General features: G+C 42.2%; 1 protein-coding gene across 3 annotated transcripts in view; it reads right to left on the minus strand.

Annotated features, from left to right (window-relative positions):
- The window catches only part of arhgef39 (Rho guanine nucleotide exchange factor (GEF) 39), a 72,768-nt gene that overhangs the window by 4,078 nt on the left and 49,158 nt on the right, over positions 1 to 19,532 (minus strand). For all 3 annotated transcript variants that reach the window (XM_085251538.1, XM_085251540.1, XM_085251537.1), the window contains 2 exons: positions 9,002 to 9,231; positions 3,151 to 3,239 (listed from right to left, as the gene is read on the minus strand). In XM_085251538.1, coding sequence (XP_085107664.1) covers positions 3,151 to 3,239; positions 9,002 to 9,231 — 319 coding nt within the window. The remainder of the gene's footprint in view (positions 1 to 3,150; positions 3,240 to 9,001; positions 9,232 to 19,532) is intronic.

The following is a 19,532-nucleotide window of genomic DNA, read 5'->3' on the forward strand; positions in this document are numbered from 1 at the left end:
CGGAGATGCACACTCAAATAGGTCAACTTCCGCTTTTTTAAAGTGGTGCTTGTGGAAGTGAACTAATATTTCCATCTCGACCAAAATCCGCCTTTTCCAGACGTTGATCCTGCCGATTCTACTCTATGGATCAGAAACGTGGACATTGCTTAAAGCAGACCTCAACTAGCTCGAAGTTTTCCAGATGCGTTGCCTTCGGCAGATATTACGAGAATCACTTCGAGACCGCCTTCGATAGGAGGACATCTGACTGGAATTCAAAAACTCCGATTGCGATGGTTTGGCCATGTGTGTCGAATGGACGCGAGCCGACTACGACACCAACTTCTCTGGCATAAACGTCCCACACAGCGGAGAATCCAACGAATGGCGAAAAACATGGCTAAAACAGGTCGAAGGTAACATCAGAAATCGCAGAATAAATCTCGACAAGGCCAGGACAATCGCCAACGATCTCCACGCATGGAAACGAGTTGTGAAGGAAATTCAACAACCATTGGCACCCACTGCGGCGCATGGGCTTAGGAGCCGATCCAGGCCTAACGCCAGCTAGGAATCAAAGAAGAAGACAAAGTCCTGTGTCAGACGAAAGTGAAACGCTCGTTGTTTCAACAAATGTTTTGTTGTTTCTTCTTCTTATTTAACTCCGTAACACTGACGGAGTGCTGCAGGGTTCTCTCCTGGGGCCTACACTATTTATCTTCATGGCTTGGGACAAAATCTAAAAGCATCTCTCCATTATCACACAGATGACACGATTATTTACTGTGGTGCTCGTACAACTGACGTGGTTTTCCAACAGCTAGCTTTTGATTGCATGCAGTCACAGCTGGGTCAGCTCAACGTGATTTTAAATGCAGAAAAAAATAAAGGTCACGTTGGTCTCAAACAGGAAGAGGGTGTCAGCAGCACTTCCTTCTCTTTCTATTGAAACTGTGGCCTCATCCAGATATTCAGGTATTGTGATTGATGGTAAACTTTCCTTTAAGCCACACAGTGACTGAAGTTGGTCTTCTTTTTCTGAAATCAATCGTGTTCGTCTTTGAGGTGAATCCTGGATGTAATTAAATGAACGCTTCTGCTCATTCGCTCCATCGTCTGGATTCTGTTCATCACAGGACACCAAGATTTATTACCAACTGGAAACCATCACCACACCATTGTACCTTATATTCTCTGGCTGACTGGTCCTCATTGGTATCATTTTATCTGTAACTAGTGGTTTGCTGCCCTCTTACTCATCAGATTAACAGGTAACAATGACACATTACTAGCAGGTCTGAGCCAAAGGATTTAGCACTGGTAGTAATGTGCCGTTGTTTCCTGTATATGACAAAGAGCTGAAAACGACATAAATATTTTAGTCGTAGTCTTTGGTCTCAGAACGTTATCAGTTCATACAGAACTCTGAAAGAAGGCCGTCTCCTCTCAGCTGATTTCACTGCAAACTTTAAAATACGTAAAATGACCTTGTGAAATCATCACTGTAAATATAAAAAACAGGATCAGTGGTTACTAAATATGCCTCAGACCACAAACATAATCAAGTTTCTTATAAAGCATGATCAGGAACACTGACATCCATCAGCATCGCTGCATGGACAAAGTCTCTGTTACACTGTCCCTCACGTTGCAGCACACACTCCAAACAGACGTTTCAGGGCCAACTTAGGCTCAAGTATCTCGCTTTAAAATGGCCTGTATTTATATAGCGCTTTACTAGTCCCTAAGGACCCCAAAGCGCTTTACATATCCAGTCATCCACACATTCACACCTAAAGTGTTCTAGGACACTTCAACATGTGAAGTGGAGGAGCCAGTGACTGAACCACTGACCTTGCAATTAGTAGTAATGGTAGTAATTGAGTTCACCCTTGGGATGATGCATTATACATCCCTATGGGGCAAGCAAATCTTTCCAGTTGTGACATCAGCCTAAGGATTACGCACTTTGTCACAGTGTTTTAGGTTAAGCCTTCTAAGAAGCTACACAAATGTGACTGTGTGCTTGGTCAGGTTTCAGATACGTAGTGAGGACATTAACCTTGACTGCACGGTAGGTCAAAACTCTAAACTACTAACTATTTGTCATGGTTAGCATTAAGGGGCTAGGTGTGTAACAGCCATCAGGACAGCAAAACATGGTTTTGGTGTTTTATTAGCTGTTGATAAAAAGAAAAATTAGATACACACAAAAAAATCTTTTCTACAGCTACTAGTGATTAAAATCATGAAATCACAGCTAAGCAGTATGAGTGGAAATGTGGTGTTTTCCATCAGAAACAGAAAAAATGAAAATGAATTAATTAAAAATAAACACAAAACTAATGAAACTTAACAGCATTAAACACTTTTTTGGAGCGATATCCAAAAGCCTCGGAGATGTCAGTCACGATACCCTGCAGTCTTTATTAAATCAATAATTCAGTTACGTACGGACAAGCACACACACCCTTCAGCCTTACACTGCTCCCCAGTGGTGTGAGTGCTGTTGACCCCTGGTCCTCTCAGCCGGTCCTCTCCTCCGTCTTCCCCCACAGCTAATTACACTGCCTGGAGTTTAGAGCTGACAGCCTGTCTAGGCCCCCATCTGCTGCCTGGTCTGAGCTCTTTGACAGCCTCCCCTCTCTCCTAACTGACAAAGTGATAAACTAATTAGCCTGGCTGGGCACACCGAGGTCAGGGCCCTCACCATATCCAGTGGCTCCACATAGCAGGGCTGACCCAAGTCCTCCTCCAGGGAGCTGGGGCCAGGTAGGCTGGGAGTAGAATTACTAAGGTCTGACTGATTAATGCCAAGACGCTGTCTGAGAGCCGGGCAGGCCTGAGGTACCAAAACAGCCTGTGTTAAAGACTCGTTCCACACCTGTACAATCAAATGTTATCTGCTCATTATATACCGAAGTGCAACTGTGCTAAGTTCCTCTGATAAACTGTGACTAGGAGCAGTTATGAAAACTACTCATATTTTTAAACAGACATTCAAAGGACAGACTGCAAGACTTTGTGTTAAATGTAAGAGCCGGGTTTCGCTTCACTCTAGAGCAGGGCTGTCATGGTTAACGTTACTTATATCAGGGTAACTTGCAGGTCCATGAGGTTTCTTGCAGGTCAGACGCACAAACAGAGCAGATATCTGTCACAGTTTACCTGATAGCTGAACTCAGGCTTTGGTACCAGTCGTTGAGGTTCTCCTGGTTGCTGGACATCAGTAGCAGATTGGCTCTGGGGAAGGTCAGCTGTGAAGAGATGAAACATGGTAAATGGACGGGTTCTTATATGGTGCTTTTCTCCTCTACACGAGCAATTGTACAACTCGCCTCACATAGGCACTTTCTTTCAGAGAGCAACGTGGGGTTAATGCTATGCAGACTGAACCAGACGGGGATCGAACCGCCAACCTGCCAATCAGCAGGTGACCTCCTCTACCTCGGTGGCTTTACTCTTTACAATACACCAACTACGAGCCTCAAATCCAACTATGATTTCAAAATCTGACTGGGAACCAGTTCAGATAAAACTAAATCAGATCTCGATGAAATGGGAAGAAGGACGAACCGCTGCCCGTCACTGTGCTTGTTGAGCAAGGCATGGGTTTACAGTAGCTGTTGGTCCTAATGTGCTGCCAGCTGGTTCTAATACTTGATGAAGACGAGCTGCATGTGATAAGAACTTCTTCTCAGTCAAGATGTAATAAGCTGTGCGGCCAATCAGAACCAGTTTACAGCAAAAAACCCTGAAATGTAAAACAATGGAACAATAACGCACTACAAGAAAAACTGTGCTGGTGTTTTTGGGAAACCTTCTTCGATTTCACCAACTTTATTAAAATCGATCATTAAAATCTTTTCTGGAACAAATCAGAGAGTGATGTCACTCCACAGCACTGTGTACAATCACAGCAGTTCTTGCATTACAGACTTGCTGCGGGCAGATGAACCATAAAAGCTGCACACTGGGCTGCAGTTGCACAATAAAAGCTATAGGGGTCAACACAAACCAGCTAAAACTGTCTCCAGATCAGCTCCACACAAAGAAAACTGCTGCTGCTTTTAAATCCTGACTGAGTATAAAATCCAGGCATCAATTAAACTAACAAAATCTAACAACCGATTTAGAGAACACTGCATTGTTCTGGACGGTGTCTTCATATCTCTTTTGGACTTCTCTGTTCTGACAGGACTTTATATGAGTCAGTTATCAGTTCTCTTGTTCACGTTACTCAGTCCAGCTTCAGGATGTACATGCTGAACAAATCTAAGCCCAAACAAAAGGTGCTTTCAGAGCAGCACAGTTACATCAGGAAAACTGCTTAAAGATCACAATTACACCTTAAAGAGCCTTTAACATTTATCTGCAGAGACTAGTAGCTTGTTGAGCTCTGATATATCCAACTTCAGCCAGTACGGAGGCGATTACAGCTCATCAGACAATGACGATAGTCTCTTATTAGACATTAAGACTTCAAACGCACCATCATCAAAAGCACCAAGTTCAGTGAAAGGGGCCGGACTAAGTGCTGCATGATATTAGGCACTCGCTGCTTAGGGAGGGGTGGTTGCTTCTGCACAAATAGATTCCACTTCTGTTGAGATGTCGTAATTAGGAATTTGTCAGGAAATCTGACCCTCTTAGGTAGAAATGACTTTGTATAATACAGCAGCGCCTCATCACTGCACATAATTTAGCTTGATTATTTATACATCAAAGAGAATCTGTCAGGGATGTGGGAAATATTCAAGTAATGAGAGGATATTAGCAGCAGGAAGGGAGCAGAGGCGAGAGGATACAGAAAGCCGACGTATTCAGAAGGAAAAGACACAAAACGAAGAGAAAAATGGACGTCAAGCCACAAATAAGACCCAACGGGGGAGGGGGCACTGGAAATTTTAATAAAACGTTTGAGGTTTTTTTGTTTTTTCCAATACTTAGCATATAGATTGCCATGACATTTACAGCTGTCAAATTTAATTTGACTTTAATACTTCATGGCCCCGTATAAGGAGGGCCGCGGTGTGCTGACAGTCTTTTTCCTCGAGTTCACGCAGGGATCAATAATGTGTCCTTATGAGGAATTACGCGTAACGCTATCGAGTATGCGCTTGGGCCTCCGTGGTATAAGAGGCTAATGAAATGCCATTTCTGCTATTAGATAACGTGCAACGGGACGGTCACAGAGCGGCGACAGGCTGGAGGAAGACGTATTTACTGGAGGCCCAGAGGAGATGGATCTGTAGCTTAATCTGATCCAGCAACTGAGGTAACAGCAGGCGCCCATCACTGCACTCCTCAGTCCTTAAAACACACACGCACTCCCTGTAACACAGCTGTGAGTGTAATCTCTCCATCAGTTTCCTTTCATCAGTCTGTTGAAGGATGATTTTCATTCTCAGGGCTTTTAACTGAAGCCTGGCCTGGTCACGACAATCCGTCACACAGCCGTCACGTCACTGCAACTCTGCTCTGTGTGCATATCTGATCATTTCCACTGCACACTTTCACAAAATATAAAAAACGACAAGTAACGAGCATTAAAGTAGTATTTAGAAAAAATGCTGTTTTCTTTCTAGACGTCACTGAATCAGGATTTCTGAGAAGACGAATGAACTGGCTCAACGTCCTCAAACAACACATCCAAATATAAGGCTTCATACTGCCGACTAACTGAGCGCTGCTGTGTACTTGTACACAGTCTGGTTAGTCGGGATGGAACTGAGAACTGGTTCCCAGTAGGCCATCAAGTTGGAATCGTTAGCCTGCTCGCCTTAGCCTATCAGTTTAGCTCATTGATTCCAGCTGCACTTGTGCTGATTTCAGTTTGTTTGCTGGAAGAAAATAGTCACGCAGTCTAAAATATGGCAGCGTGAATATGGACCAAACTTTTATTTTTATTGCACACACAACGAACACACAACGAACACAACTTCAGTGCTTTGCACAAACCGAGAATCCAGAGTGATGTTGAAGCTGAATGCAGACCTCCAACAGTGAAACAGGCGAGCAGTCAGGCTGCAGCCTCCCTGTCCACCTGTTCTTATTGCTCAAGTAGCATCACTGTGGCATCACTTTAAAGCCTCTGTGTGCGGTCGGCTTTGTGTTCACAGCTAAAGACTGAGAAAAAGATCACGCGTGTCCTCATTAGGACACGGATTCTGTAGCCTACAGGTTCAGATTGTTCTAAAGCTGCAGGCTTCACTGAAAAGCTGAACTGTTACATAAAAACTGTAATTATTAGACAACGTATTTTAGGTAAAAGTAGTGTAACTCATTACTTTCTACTGCATTACTTTTAAGAAAAGGTTTCTCTGTAAAAACAGCTCCAACGTGCACAAACGTAACCAGTTACTGTGTGTCCTGCTATGCTGGTGACTCTCAGAGAGGAGCCAATGAGAACGCAGCGAGAATCAATACGTGATATTGATCAGAATCACCCGACTGGTTATTTTCCTCTTTATTTTTCATTGGATCGTGTTTATGATATAAACTCGTTTGCCAGACCTCTTGGATGTAAAATAAGTGTTTATTAATCATTTTAAAACGTAAACGTTTATTAATAAAAGTAAATGCATTTTTTAACCAACCTATGAAAATGTCCATGATGATCCACGTGATAAATGAAGCATGAAAGGTGCGGACATATCTCACAGTTAATCATCTGTACAGACTTTTTGCCCGTCTTGTTGTGTTTGACGGATGTTTTCCCATTTTTAACATTTGATACACTCAGTTTAAAACCTGATGGCCTGTTGGCTGAGCCCCGACAACAGCTCCAATTACTCTATAAACAAATGAAACCTGAGATGCCCGCACCTTTACTGATACGATCAGAATACTTTATTGATCCCCAGGGGAAATGATTTTTCATAAAAGTCACTTATTAATAAGTAGCTGAAAAAGAACATGTGCAAGAAGGGTGTAGCTGTTGCAGTAAACAGTGTGTTAGGTGGATGATCACATGATAACAGATAACAAAGGTAACCAAAGAGGATCCCCCCCCATAAAGAAGTAAACTGGTTATCTTTTTTGTCTGGCTCAGGAGTGTCAAACTCATTTTCCACCGTGGGAAACAAACAGCCCGCTGGACCACTGATGCTTTCTGTGCAGATGAAGTCACACACTGATGATGAAGAAACAGCTGCTGTGACAAAGAGAGAATCTGTCTGCACGACTCTTTGGACGTGAGAAATAAAAGTGTAAAATGACAGAAAGTTACAGGTTTTTTAAACTGTAGTTGAAACTGTATTTAGTTTATTTTATGTAATTTTCAGTACTAAACTGGACACTTGAGTCTCTTTCAAGAAGGTGATTTTTTGTTCATGTTGCTTCTACTGTGGAGAACACATGAGGTCTGTACAGATGTGGAACTTTTTGTCCTCCGCGGTGGAAAATGGCTAAAACTAAAACGTGTATCACGGGTTTATCCAGCTCCTACTTTTATACATTCTGCACTCATCCTTTCAGTCTCCAGTATCATTGAAATGCAGCCAGACGCTGCTCGTTTGAGGTTTGCATTTAAATCCGGCTCGGCGTCTCTCTGCGTACCTGGCCCGTACCACTGCACCTGCTGTCTTTCGAACATCTGACCCCTTTCCTTCTTTGACATAATGGTACGATCCCAGTCTGCGATTGGCCGCGTGGCGTGACCATTAAAATAAAGTCCCACAGGGCTGAAGGTTTGACTTCCACGTACCGACGGCCCATTAATAACTGCTGTGTGAAATCATCTCGCGGCCGGATATAACTGTATCCACATCCAGCCCGTGGACTTACGTTTGACGTCCCCGGTCGGGTTTTATTGGTTTCTATGTTGTAGATCTATCAGCCAACTGTATGCTACCAGTTCTGTGACAAATGAGCTTTACTGACAGAAAACATGCAAAAATGCTTCTGACAAGCTGAGCAGACAGCAGTGGACAGCACCATCATCAGACGTGGCTGCTCTGGATCACAGGGAAGCACATTAGCAGCGCTGCATAAAGAGCTCTTTGAGCCAGAGCCTATCAGCTGAAATGAATATTGATACCATGCAGCACTGGCACTAAACACTCGCTGCATAAACGCTTTGGTTCCTTGCTCAATGACGCGCAACTCCTTGCTTTGAATGTTTCATGACAGCAGCTACATCATTTAGACACAATTTGTCAGCAAGCAGCTGTACAGAGACCTGCACGATGGATGGACCGAGCGGAGAAACACATTCAAAGTTCAACTTTTGGGCCACTTCAACAAGGATTAGAGGTGATTAGGGAGGAGAGGAAGAGGAGCACAGGTCTCCTCCAACACGCAGGACTAAATGACATTTAACGGAGCGAGGCTTGAAAACATTCAGCAAACTTCTTATTTTTACACGTTATACCACTCATCATCGAGGAACTTTAAGTAAGACAAATCAAAGCTACATACGTCAAAAGTGGAAATTAAATAATGCTCCGCTAAAGAGTCACTCATGTGTACCCTGAAATCAGTGAACAGATGTCTCCCCACCTGCCCAAGAAAACAGACAGTTTTCTTTCCAAGTTCAGCTTTTCCCAACATTTGGAAGATGGAAACAGTGCAGGGCACACACAGAGAAGAAACACAGAGAGCTCAACTCTACAATAAGAACGATGTTTCCATAACGCTCAGCCACCATCATGATGACAGTGAGGATTTACATAGTAATGGGGGAGTGGTTCATATTAATATCATCACTTTATACCTTGTTAAAAACTAGTGATTTGAAAAATGGGGACTGTATCTGTAATATGTGATATATTATAATATATCTGTAACACCTGAACAGGTAAGGTTGTAGTTTTTGTTAAAAGCCTTGAATTAAAGCTGAAAGCCTGAACTTCAATCTCATCTTAATTGTAATAATGTAAACAGGCAACATTAAAAACGTTGTGTCGTTTTCCATAATCCTTACAGCTCTAACTGCAAGAAGATACCGTTCATACAACCGTTGAGGCTGAGCCCTCTCTGCTGGTTTTTCAGGGACTAGTAGCTGGCAGACACTTACAGTGAGCAGGCCTCCCTGGCTCCGTGTGTGGCCAAACACCTTTTCTACGGTGCAGTCCTGCAGTGGATAGGCATGCTCGGCAGTAAACTTCTGTCCACTGGTGGAATGCAGGGAGCTGCAACGCTTGACCTGTAGCAGCATGTCGGAGAACAGGAAGAACATCTTAGGCTTGGCCTCTGCACCCTTTGGTGGGACCACCTTCAGCCAGCCCTCGCAGATGTACCACCTCCCTGTGACAGGAGCAAGAACAAACAGAAAACAATATTATACACATATATACATCCATCATTAGATACTCAATATGCATTTAGTCCAGACGTGGACACTGGACAGCCTGCAGGTCACATTTGGCCCTTTGGTTGTCCATGACCAGTTTGCACGGGGTCAATGCGAACTTTAAACATAAACATGTATTCATTAACGGAGCCATAAGAGGGCCACATGCCAGCATACTCTTAGTGCAGGTCTCAAGGCTGGATAAATTGGGAGGGTTACATCACATTCATCCAGAATGAGTGGATCTGTCAGGCCCTGGGTGCTGTTGGCAAGCAGGGTGCTGAAACTTGTTACCGCTGGCCAAAGACAAAGAAAGAGGCAGGGGGAAAGGTGTGTCAGGAGGCGGCAGGAGAGAAGAAAGGCAGGAGTGTGGAGGTGCGAGTAGGGACTTTAAAGCCTGCCTACAAGACGGAGAGAAAGAAGGCAGATATATGTGCATGCAGGAGACTACATGGAAGCGAGGTGGATTCAAGCTGTTCCAGCATGGTGCAGAGAGCACGTGTAGGGTTAATCTTAAAAGAACAGTATGCAAATAGTCAGGATCACTTTGAAGGTGGAAATCAAAGCTGATTTTGAATGTTGTCAGTGTATGTGGCTCTCAGGCTGGCTGTCAGAGTAGCAGACTTCAGTGGACATGTAGATAAAGGGAACAGAGGTGATAATCAGGTGTTGGGTGGCCACGGTGCTAAGGAGAGAAATGCAGGACAAGGACATGGATTACATGGTAATGGATTTTTGAAAAGGATGGAAATACTTGTGGTCAAGACATTTTAAGAAGCGGGAAGAACATAGGTGACATATAACAGCAAAGGGAGGTGCACAAAGGTGGATTATATCTTATGCAGAAAGGCCAAACTGAGAGAGATATAAGACTAGAAAGTGGTGGCAGGTAGACAGCACCGGACGTTTTTAGGATGACTGCAGAAATCAAGACGAGGAAGTGAAGGCGGAGTCGAGGATTAAATGGCAAAAGCTCAAGGAGCAGTTGAGACAGCCGGGTTCAACGTGGGGCGAGATTACATCAGGGATCTACTCTGGGTCTGTTTGCAGTGGCGATGCACGGATTGGCAGATGAGGTCAGGCAGGAGTCTTAGTGGCCTATGACAACTGCAGATGAGACTGTAGGGAGCAGATTGAAGAGCGCCTGAAGATGTGGAGGTTTGCTCTGAAGAGAAGAGGAATGAAAGTCAGAAGCAGCAAGACAGAATATGTGTGTGAACGGGGAGACGGGTTTAACAACAGGCATGCAAGAACAGAGGCAGAGAAACTAGACCAGTTTAAACACCTGGGTCAACCAGCTAAAGAGATGGACAGCGCACAAGAAATCTGAATCGCCATTATGAACTAAACATGCAGCGAAATACACAAAGCTGACCAACGCAGACCGAGAACAGACATCTGAACCTTTGCTTACCAATGTACTTACCACCCAGCGATGACGTCAAAACCAACTTTGTGATTTCACATAAAATAACAAAAACCAATAAACTATTCTTAAAAACTCTCCATCAGAGGCTAATTTGGTGGCCTTTGCCATTCTAATATACACTAAGGTGTTACAATCATGGGCGTCCAAATCTGTAATGGAAAAACATGTTGGACGGGAGGGGCGGGGCTATGTGCTCGGCCCCAACCAGTCGCAGTAGATGGCCCCGCCCCTCCCTGAGCCTGGTTCTGCCGGAGGTTTCTTCCTGTTAAAACTGAGTTTTTCCTTCCCACTGTCGCCAAAGTGCTTGCTCACACAATCACAGAGTTTTTGCATTTCAAACTCTATTGCAGTAGTGTAGTGGTAGTGTTACTGAGATGTTGGCACTATTTGGATTCACAAATATTCTCAGGGGTGAACGAGTCCACATACAGATCCTCTCTCGTGTCATCCTCTTTATTTCCACCTCAGACACTGAACCTGTAATAAACTCAAAGGTAAAGCACACTAGATTTCTTCCTAAAAACCAAATAAACTGAAAAGCTGCTGATGAAGAAGTTAAACTACAAGCAAGACAGCAAAAACACTTTCAGACTTCTCACATCCACATTTAGTTTCCAATTGTTTTTCAGAATGTTGATTATATCCTGATAAAACACTGAAAATAGTAAAAATAAATGTTTTTACGGAGTCTTTTTCACAGCTTCATTGGCTCATTGTGTTACCAGGAGGAGTTTATTAGTATTTATTGGTGCAGTTGTTCATAACAGGCCCAGTTTCTCATATGGCCACTTGGAAAAATAATTGCCCACTAGGGCTGGGCCATATTATACCGTTCACGGTAATACCGGTATAATGTTAGGCAACGATAGGAAAATGAAATATCGCCATAGAATATGAGTAAAACGCGCATGCGCAGTGCCTTTGTTTTCATACGCACATGGCCGATTGTTGAGTGAAACAGATGAACCAGAATTGGTTTGTAAAAATGGTGCAACTTCAGTGATGTGGAACTGGTTTGGTGTTTGTCCGTCAGATACACAACAAAGCACATTTTTTTGCAGAACATGCAAGCGGCCGTTGTTATTGTCGTATTTGTCGGACTAAGATGCTCTTAAATCTGGGAGTAATCTGGGTCCTAAACTCTGTATGTTTCAGGTCAAACAACACTGCAGCATCACTGAGAGTTAAAAACTGTCTAAATTCTTTCATCTTTAATAAAACGATCAGCATTGCTGCTTTACCAGGTGTAACTATGAAGTTTAACTTCCAGGCATCCATGAAAACAAAATTTATTACATTTAACGGAATTAGAAGTTAGCAGGAAGCTAGCGGAAGTTAGCTCGCTAGTTTCGCTAGTTACCTAAGCATGATATAGCATGTTCTGACTGAGAGATTTCTGAAAAAAATCAAACGTACAGCTCTGCTATCACTTCCAACATAAATGAAGACAGGAAACTAAACAGCAGTGACGTTTGTAGGGTTACTGAAGTTGGGCTAGCTGGTATATAATGATGTGCTACGTGATCGCTAGCGACACAGCTATGTTAGCATAACATAAACAGTGAAGCTGGAGGACGAACACTAACACTTTTCCACTTATAAAAGTTAACGTGAAGGTTCTTCATGGTTAGAGACAAATGCAATCGCATGGCAGGATGCTGTAAACGGACCAAACTTCAGTCAGGAGAACAACTGAGATAATCCATCCACAATACGAGGTTAGTCATTAATATACTGCAACAACATGGGAATAGAGCAGCTGCAGAGAATTCAACATTAATGAATCAATGGTACAGAAGTGGAGGAAGCAAGAAGAATGAGTTTAATAAAGTTTGATTTATCTGACTGCTTTGTTTCGCTTAATGTGCCTTATAATCCCGTGCACCTTATGGTCCGAAAAATACGTACTGCACACTGCAGTTTAATGTTGCAAAGCACCTCTTTTTAACTTCAGTGGATATTATACGTGGTTATGCTCAGGATATGTCAGCCCATTTCTACTGGAAATGCCTTTTGGTTAAACTTTCAGCAAGGAATTTGCATTTGCACTGTTACATTTTTATAAAGCTTTAATGTACATAAAAACCAGCTTCTTGTTTAAATGAAAATAAATGGAAGGTTGTCTTTTTGCGCTAGTAATGTTGTGGAGTTGTATTTTGTCTCGCATCAATTATATCGTCTGTTATATCGTTATCGCAAATTTTCAAATATATATCGTGATAAATATTTTTGGCCATATCGCCCTGCTCTATTGCCCACCACTGGTTTTACTCTGTGACATCCATTAAAACTGCTCTGACTACTTTTAATAATAAAAATAATAATAAATACTAATTTGTCAAACATTTAGTGATCTTTGAACACTGTGAAGTTATCCCCATTTCGATTCAATTGCATGTATATAGTGCCAATCACAACAACCGTCACCTGAGGCCTCAAACTCTGTGCAGCACATCAATTTCATGCTATTGGAACCATGTTAAACTGCATTGTCCCTCTTAAGTAGATAACTGAAATTGAAATTCAAGGCACTTTATATTGTAGTGTAAAGACCCCATAATCTTAGAAAGAAAACTACAACAATATTTTGCCTTCTACAACGAGAAGAAGTAATTTCTAGTATTTCGGTGTGGTCGCTGAGGAAAACTCATCTCTTTCACTGTGATTGGCAGCAGGATGCTGATAGCTAATAAGCAAGCAGGGCTGACATTTGGATATATAAGATTAAAATTTATCCTGAGTCCAGGGCGTTTTTGTAATTGCCCGAGCAAATAGCCTGTGATTGCAGTGAGCCCGAGTGGCCGAAGCTGTGCCTCTGGGGCTCGGAGAGGACATTTTCAGCTACAGACAAGTCCAGTGAGATTAAGTGGCTGGGCCGAGTGGGGATCAAATTGCTTTTAAAATGCCTCTCAAACAGAAAAACAGTCAAGACACATGCTATGACACTTTGTGGTGTTGTGTGAAGCCCGGAGATTAAATCTAATTTAAATAAAATCTTATACATAACATAACTGAAAACAATAGAATCATTTTAATAAGTTTAACAAAGAAAATCAGCAGAATTATTACAAACGGAAACAGCTGATTACAAAAACAATAACTGACTTTAGCAGCATTCACTCAGAAAACAATGTAAGAAAAAAGAAGAAAGAGCAAAGAAGGACAAGGACAAACGTGCTCTGGAGGGAAAAATAAAAACCCACATATCAAACCAGCCCAGGTCTTTCTCCCAAAATATTTGTTCTAGTGCAAATAATCCCTTTAATGTGTATCAGCAAAATAGACTCATTCTCCGCCTCAGATCTCTAAAATAAATGAACTCACAGATGCTGGACTCTTTCTCCATGTGGTAAAGTGGACGGTACAGGTCTATTTTCCAGCAGCCATAAGCAGAGAATTGGCAGGGTTCGGCATTTTGGGGCTGGGGTTTGTTGTTTTTGGTTTTCCTTCTTTGTCCCTTATGATCATCAATCATAATCATTCGCGGGTCGATCTGCCAGGCTGGCTTGACATTCTCGCCCCACCTTGGGGTGGAGTCTTCCTGGCAGTTGTCCTTCCCGCACCTGTTCTAACGCGTCTTTTCCACAAGCAGCCACTTGGCCCAGCTTGGCTCGGCCTGACTTTTAGTGTTCAAAGTATTATTGTAGGATCTGAAAACATAAAGCACTGAGGTGACAGTTGTTGTGACTTGGCGCTATATTAAAAAATTGAATTGAAGAAGTTGACCTGTTTCACGTACAGGGAGTGCAGAATTATTAGGCAAATGAGTATTTTGTCCACATCATCCTCTTCATGCATGTTGTCTTACTCCAAGCTGTATAGGCTCGAAAGCCTACTACCAATTAAGCATATTAGGTGATGTGCATCTCTGTAATGAGAAGGGGTGTGGTCTAATGACATCAACACCCTATATCAGGTGTGCATAATTATTAGGCAACGTCCTTTGCTTTGGCAAAATGGGTCAAAAGAAGGACTTGACAGGCTCAGAAAAGTCAAAAATAGTGAGATATCTTGCAGAGGGATGCAGCAGTCTCAAAATTGCAAAGCTTCTGAAGCGTGATCATCGAACAATCAAGCGTTTCATTCAAAATAGTCAACAGGGTCGCAAGAAGCGTGTGGAAAAACCAAGGTGCAAAATAACTGCCCATGAACTGAGAAAAGTCAAGCGTGCAGCTGCCAAGATGCCACTTGCCACCAGTTTGGCCATATTTCAGAGCTGCAACATCACTGGAGTGCCCAAAAGCACAAGGTGTGCAATACTCAGAGACATGGCCAAGGTAAGAAAGGCTGAAAGACGACCACCACTGAACAAGACACACAAGCTGAAACGTCAAGACTGGGCCAAGAAATATCTCAAGACTGGTTTTTCTAAGGTTTTATGGACTGATGACATGAGAGTGAGTCTTGATGGGCCAGATGGATGGGCCCGTGGCTGGATTGGTAAAGGGCAGAGAGCTCCAGTCCCACTCAGACGCCAGCAAGGTGGAGGTGGAGTACTGGTTTGGGCTGGTATCATCAAAGATGAGCTTGTGGGGCCTTTTCAGGTTGAGGATGGAGTCAAGCTCAACTCCCAGTCCTACTGCCAGTTTCTGGAAGACACCTTCTTCAAGCAGTGGTACAGGAAGAAGTCTGCATCCTTCAAGAAAAACATGATTTTCATGCAGGACAATGCTCCATCACACGCGTCCAAGTACTCCACAGCGTGGCTGCAAGAAAGGGTATAAAAGAAGAAAAACTAATGACATGGCCTCCTTGTTCACCTGATCTGAACCCCATTGAGAACCTGTGGTCCATCATCAAATGTGAGATTTACAAGGAGGGAAAACAGTTCACCTCTCTGAACAGTGTCTGGGAGGCTGTGGTTGCTGCTGCACGCAATGTTGATGGTGAACAGATCAAAACACTGACAGAATCCATGGATGGCAGGCTTTTGAGTGTCCTTGCAAAGAAAGGTGGCTATATTGGTCGCTGATTTGTTTTTGTTTTGTTTTTGAATGTCAGAAATGTATATTTGTGAATGTGGAGATGTTATATTGGTTTCACTGGTAAAAATAAATAATTGAAATGGGTATATATTTGTTTTTTGTTAAGTTGCCTAATAATTATGCACAGTAATAGTCACCTGCACACACAGATATCCCCCCTAAAATAGCTCAAACTAAAAACAAACTAAAAACTACTTCCAAAAACATTCAGCTTTGATATTAATGAGTTTTTTGGGTTCATTGAGAACATGGTTGTTGTTCAATAATAAAATTATTCCTCAAAAATACAACTTGCCTAATAATTCTGCACTCCCTGTAAAATTAGAACTGGTCATGAGATTATTCTTTTTGCCATTTCGTAGTCACACCCTGTTATGAAGCTTTTAGCACAACTTAGTAAATGCATAACATGTCAGTGTTCTTGCTTAGGCAGTCATGTGTAACCAGTGTCCCTCATGCTGAAACTGTATCCTGTAGGGTCGGGCGATGTGTAAAAATTTTCCAACCGACAATCGTCAGTCCAGTAATCGACGATGGGCAGTATACTCGCTCATGCGCAGACTTTTTGATGGGCGGGGCAATGTGATCATGCACGGACTGATTTGCGCAATTACAACACAGAAGGAGTCCGAACATGGACGAACTAATTTCCCCACAAAAAACAAACAAACAAAAACAAAACGCTGTCAGCGTTTATGCAGCTTAAATGCAATTAAAATCTTTAACGCGCCGACTCATCTGGAGTGCAGAGTAACAAACTTTGGACAAACTGACAAAATGCATTGACAGACATTTCAGGGATTTTGACTCCGTCTGCGCACAGATGGGTTCATTGTTAATCGCGTTAGTCTTGATGACGGCGCGTTGATGCTGACAGCACAAAAAAAAAAAAAAAAAAAAATTCTGTTGACTGCTTCTATTAGCTCCGTCATTATTAGCAAACTTACTCATGGGCAAATAAATAAATCGTCCCTGTAATAACGATCGATGAAAGCCTCAGCCTATCATCGATAGCTGATAAATTTGTCCAATCGCCCAACCCTAGTATCCTGTTCATCAGACGTGTCCGAGGCCAGGGCCCTATTTCAGGAAGCCGGTTTAGAGCAAACTCTGAGTAAGTATATCCTGAGTTAACGGAAACTCTGGGTTTTCGGTTTCACAAAGCGAGTTTAGATTAATTCTGAGCGAGTTACTATGACGACACACTCCGTGAAGCTAACCTGCCCCCTAGCAGGTTTACTTCACCTAACCCTGACTTTCTCCGCCTCTTTGTCGGTGATACTTGAACTACTACTTAAATTTTACATTTATTCTCACGGTTCCCAGGCGTGATTGGCTGTACAGATGGCACTCACATTCCAATCATTGCTCCTTCAGTAAATGAAGGAGACTATGTGAACAGGAAGTCTTTCCACAGCATTAATGTACAGGTACATAGTTCCCTGTAGCATTTCAAACTAACAAATTATTTCATTATAGTAATGGATGCTAATTTGTGTTCTCTGCACTGTGAAGATCATATGTGATGCTGCCAACATTATCACAAATATGGAAGCCAACTGCTCAGCCTCTGTGAGTGGTGGTGGTGGAGGACCCCCACCTGTTTTTCGGGCCTCCGCTTTTTTTCTGTTGGCTATAACGGGTCACATTTGAGCATACAGAGTAAGCAAATATGTACTTGTAATGTGCTCAGATAGTTTCAATAAGTGCTTACAGAGGGGAAATTAATGTAGCCTCTAACTGCAATTGATTTACATCGGACAAACAGACCAAGCACTATGGCTCATAATACAATTACACCTTACCTGTTTGGACTATATTTTTATATTTCATTTTTACTTGCTGCCAGGAACGTTTGGGGCCTGTTGGGTTGCACCTGCGCTCACATCACATCACAAAATAAAATGTATGAAATAAAAAATAAAATAATATAATAAAATAACGTGTTAAATGGGTGGAAATCCCTAGATCAATGTTTATATTAACACTCACGCATTGACTCTGTCGGCTATGTTTTGCCATGCATGCTCCCTTTCTTTTGCAGCTGAGGCTGTGTTACTTTTTTTCCGCAAAATTTGCATGTTATCAGCATATGCTGCCATCAGAATTTCGGCCTCAAGCGCTGTGAAATACATTGACCGCGCCTTCTTTCCCTCCGTCTCCATGGTGACTCGCTTAATCTGTGCTCCACTAATCAGGGCTTTATGTATCCTCGTGCGCGCGCTTAACTTGGGGTTAAAGCAACTCCGCGTTGACTGAACTAATTGTTATCAGCCTTTCTGAAACCGAATATTACGAGTTGGACAGTTCGGGGTTACTCAACCCTGAGTATCGTTTTTCACTCTGAGTTTTCTAAACCGGCTTCCTGAAATAGGGCCCAGGAGAATAACAGATCCAGCAGACTGAGGGTAAGTCAGGGTTAGTGTTGGTGGGTGTGTCGAGTCCGCACGTACTTCATCCTCATTGTTTGGGAGTGGCCAGTGTTGGGGGCGTTGTACTAAGCTCCACTGAAATCTACTGAATTGTTGAATGCAAGAGTAGAAAGATTGAACAATACTACAGCTGTCAAGTCAGTAAAATATCAAAGTAATCAATCAAATCGCAGATATAACTCATAACATGTATTTTTGTATAACAATGGATATTGATAAAGAATGAGCAGAAAAATCATATTTTTAACAACCATCCACTCATTTTCTTTGTGTCCAACACGGAGACAGACAACCACTTGTGCTCACATGCATACATGGACAGTGTTTTCTGTGCTAGAACTATTTCATCACTCTCTTAAGTGACTTCGTCAGTGTCAGCTGGCTGCAGTTTGTCTTAACCTTTTACACGGTATATCTGCCTGCCTAAAACACTGACCAACAATGAGCCATGAGGTCAGTTTCATGATCAATAATATGCAAAATGTCACTGCCATGATCAACAGCCACAAGTCCCGTTCACAGAGAGCGGGGGGTGGCTGCAGCATCGTAAGACGTTAAAATATGTCATCTAGCCTTCTCCTTGGTTCAGAGATGAGCGTTCACTTTTTCACGTAAATGATTTAACTTTGACTTGACTCCCCATTGAGTTCAACTAATCATCAACTGAGAGATTAAAAAATCCTCTTCTTGTTAGAATATCTGTGTATAATATAACGTAATAGTAGGGCTGCTCGATTATGGCAAAAATGATAATCACGATTATTTTCACTGAAATTGAGATCACGATTATTTGACGATATTTATTTAACCCTTTAAGACCTACTATAGAACCAAGTCCACCAGAGCTTATATTATTTTTTTTACATGCTGTAGTGCCATTTGTGGGAGCATTTCAAGTTGCTATACATCAATACAACTGTTATAGCCCATATTTTAATAATATGTATGCATTAAGTCCATAGTAATTACATAAATTGCAAAAAAGTGCAATAAACTACAAAAAAAATTGAAAATTGCTTTTGTTTTGTTTACATATATTTCTACTTGGAGAAGTTTAAGAGGTTTATCCCTCAAAACTTTAAATACAATAAAGTTGCAAAAAATAGTTTCCCACCACAGGAAATTTATTTTGAGTGTCTTCATAGTTTTATTTTGGAGATACAGCAATTTTTATATACTGCAGGAAAAACAAAAAACAATCCTATGATGCAAATTTGCAAAGAAAACAGCAGGTGCATCATTTCACTGTGGGAAGTGTTACGAACAGCTGATGGATCGGCAAAGCGTGTTTCTGGAATATTATGTTTTTGTTCCTGCAAGCGCTTTTTATGCAGTTTTTGCAAAGCTATATGTGGAACGAAACCGTGACCGAGGACAAGCTGATGGCATCAGATGTAAGTACAACTCCT

The sequence above is a fragment of the Mchenga conophoros genome, linkage group LG17 (genome assembly GCF_057382185.1).
Source record: "Mchenga conophoros isolate Kocher_MC1m ecotype Shallow Benthic linkage group LG17, M_conophoros_male_GT1.1, whole genome shotgun sequence".
NCBI classification, from domain to species: domain Eukaryota; kingdom Metazoa; phylum Chordata; class Actinopteri; order Cichliformes; family Cichlidae; genus Mchenga; species Mchenga conophoros.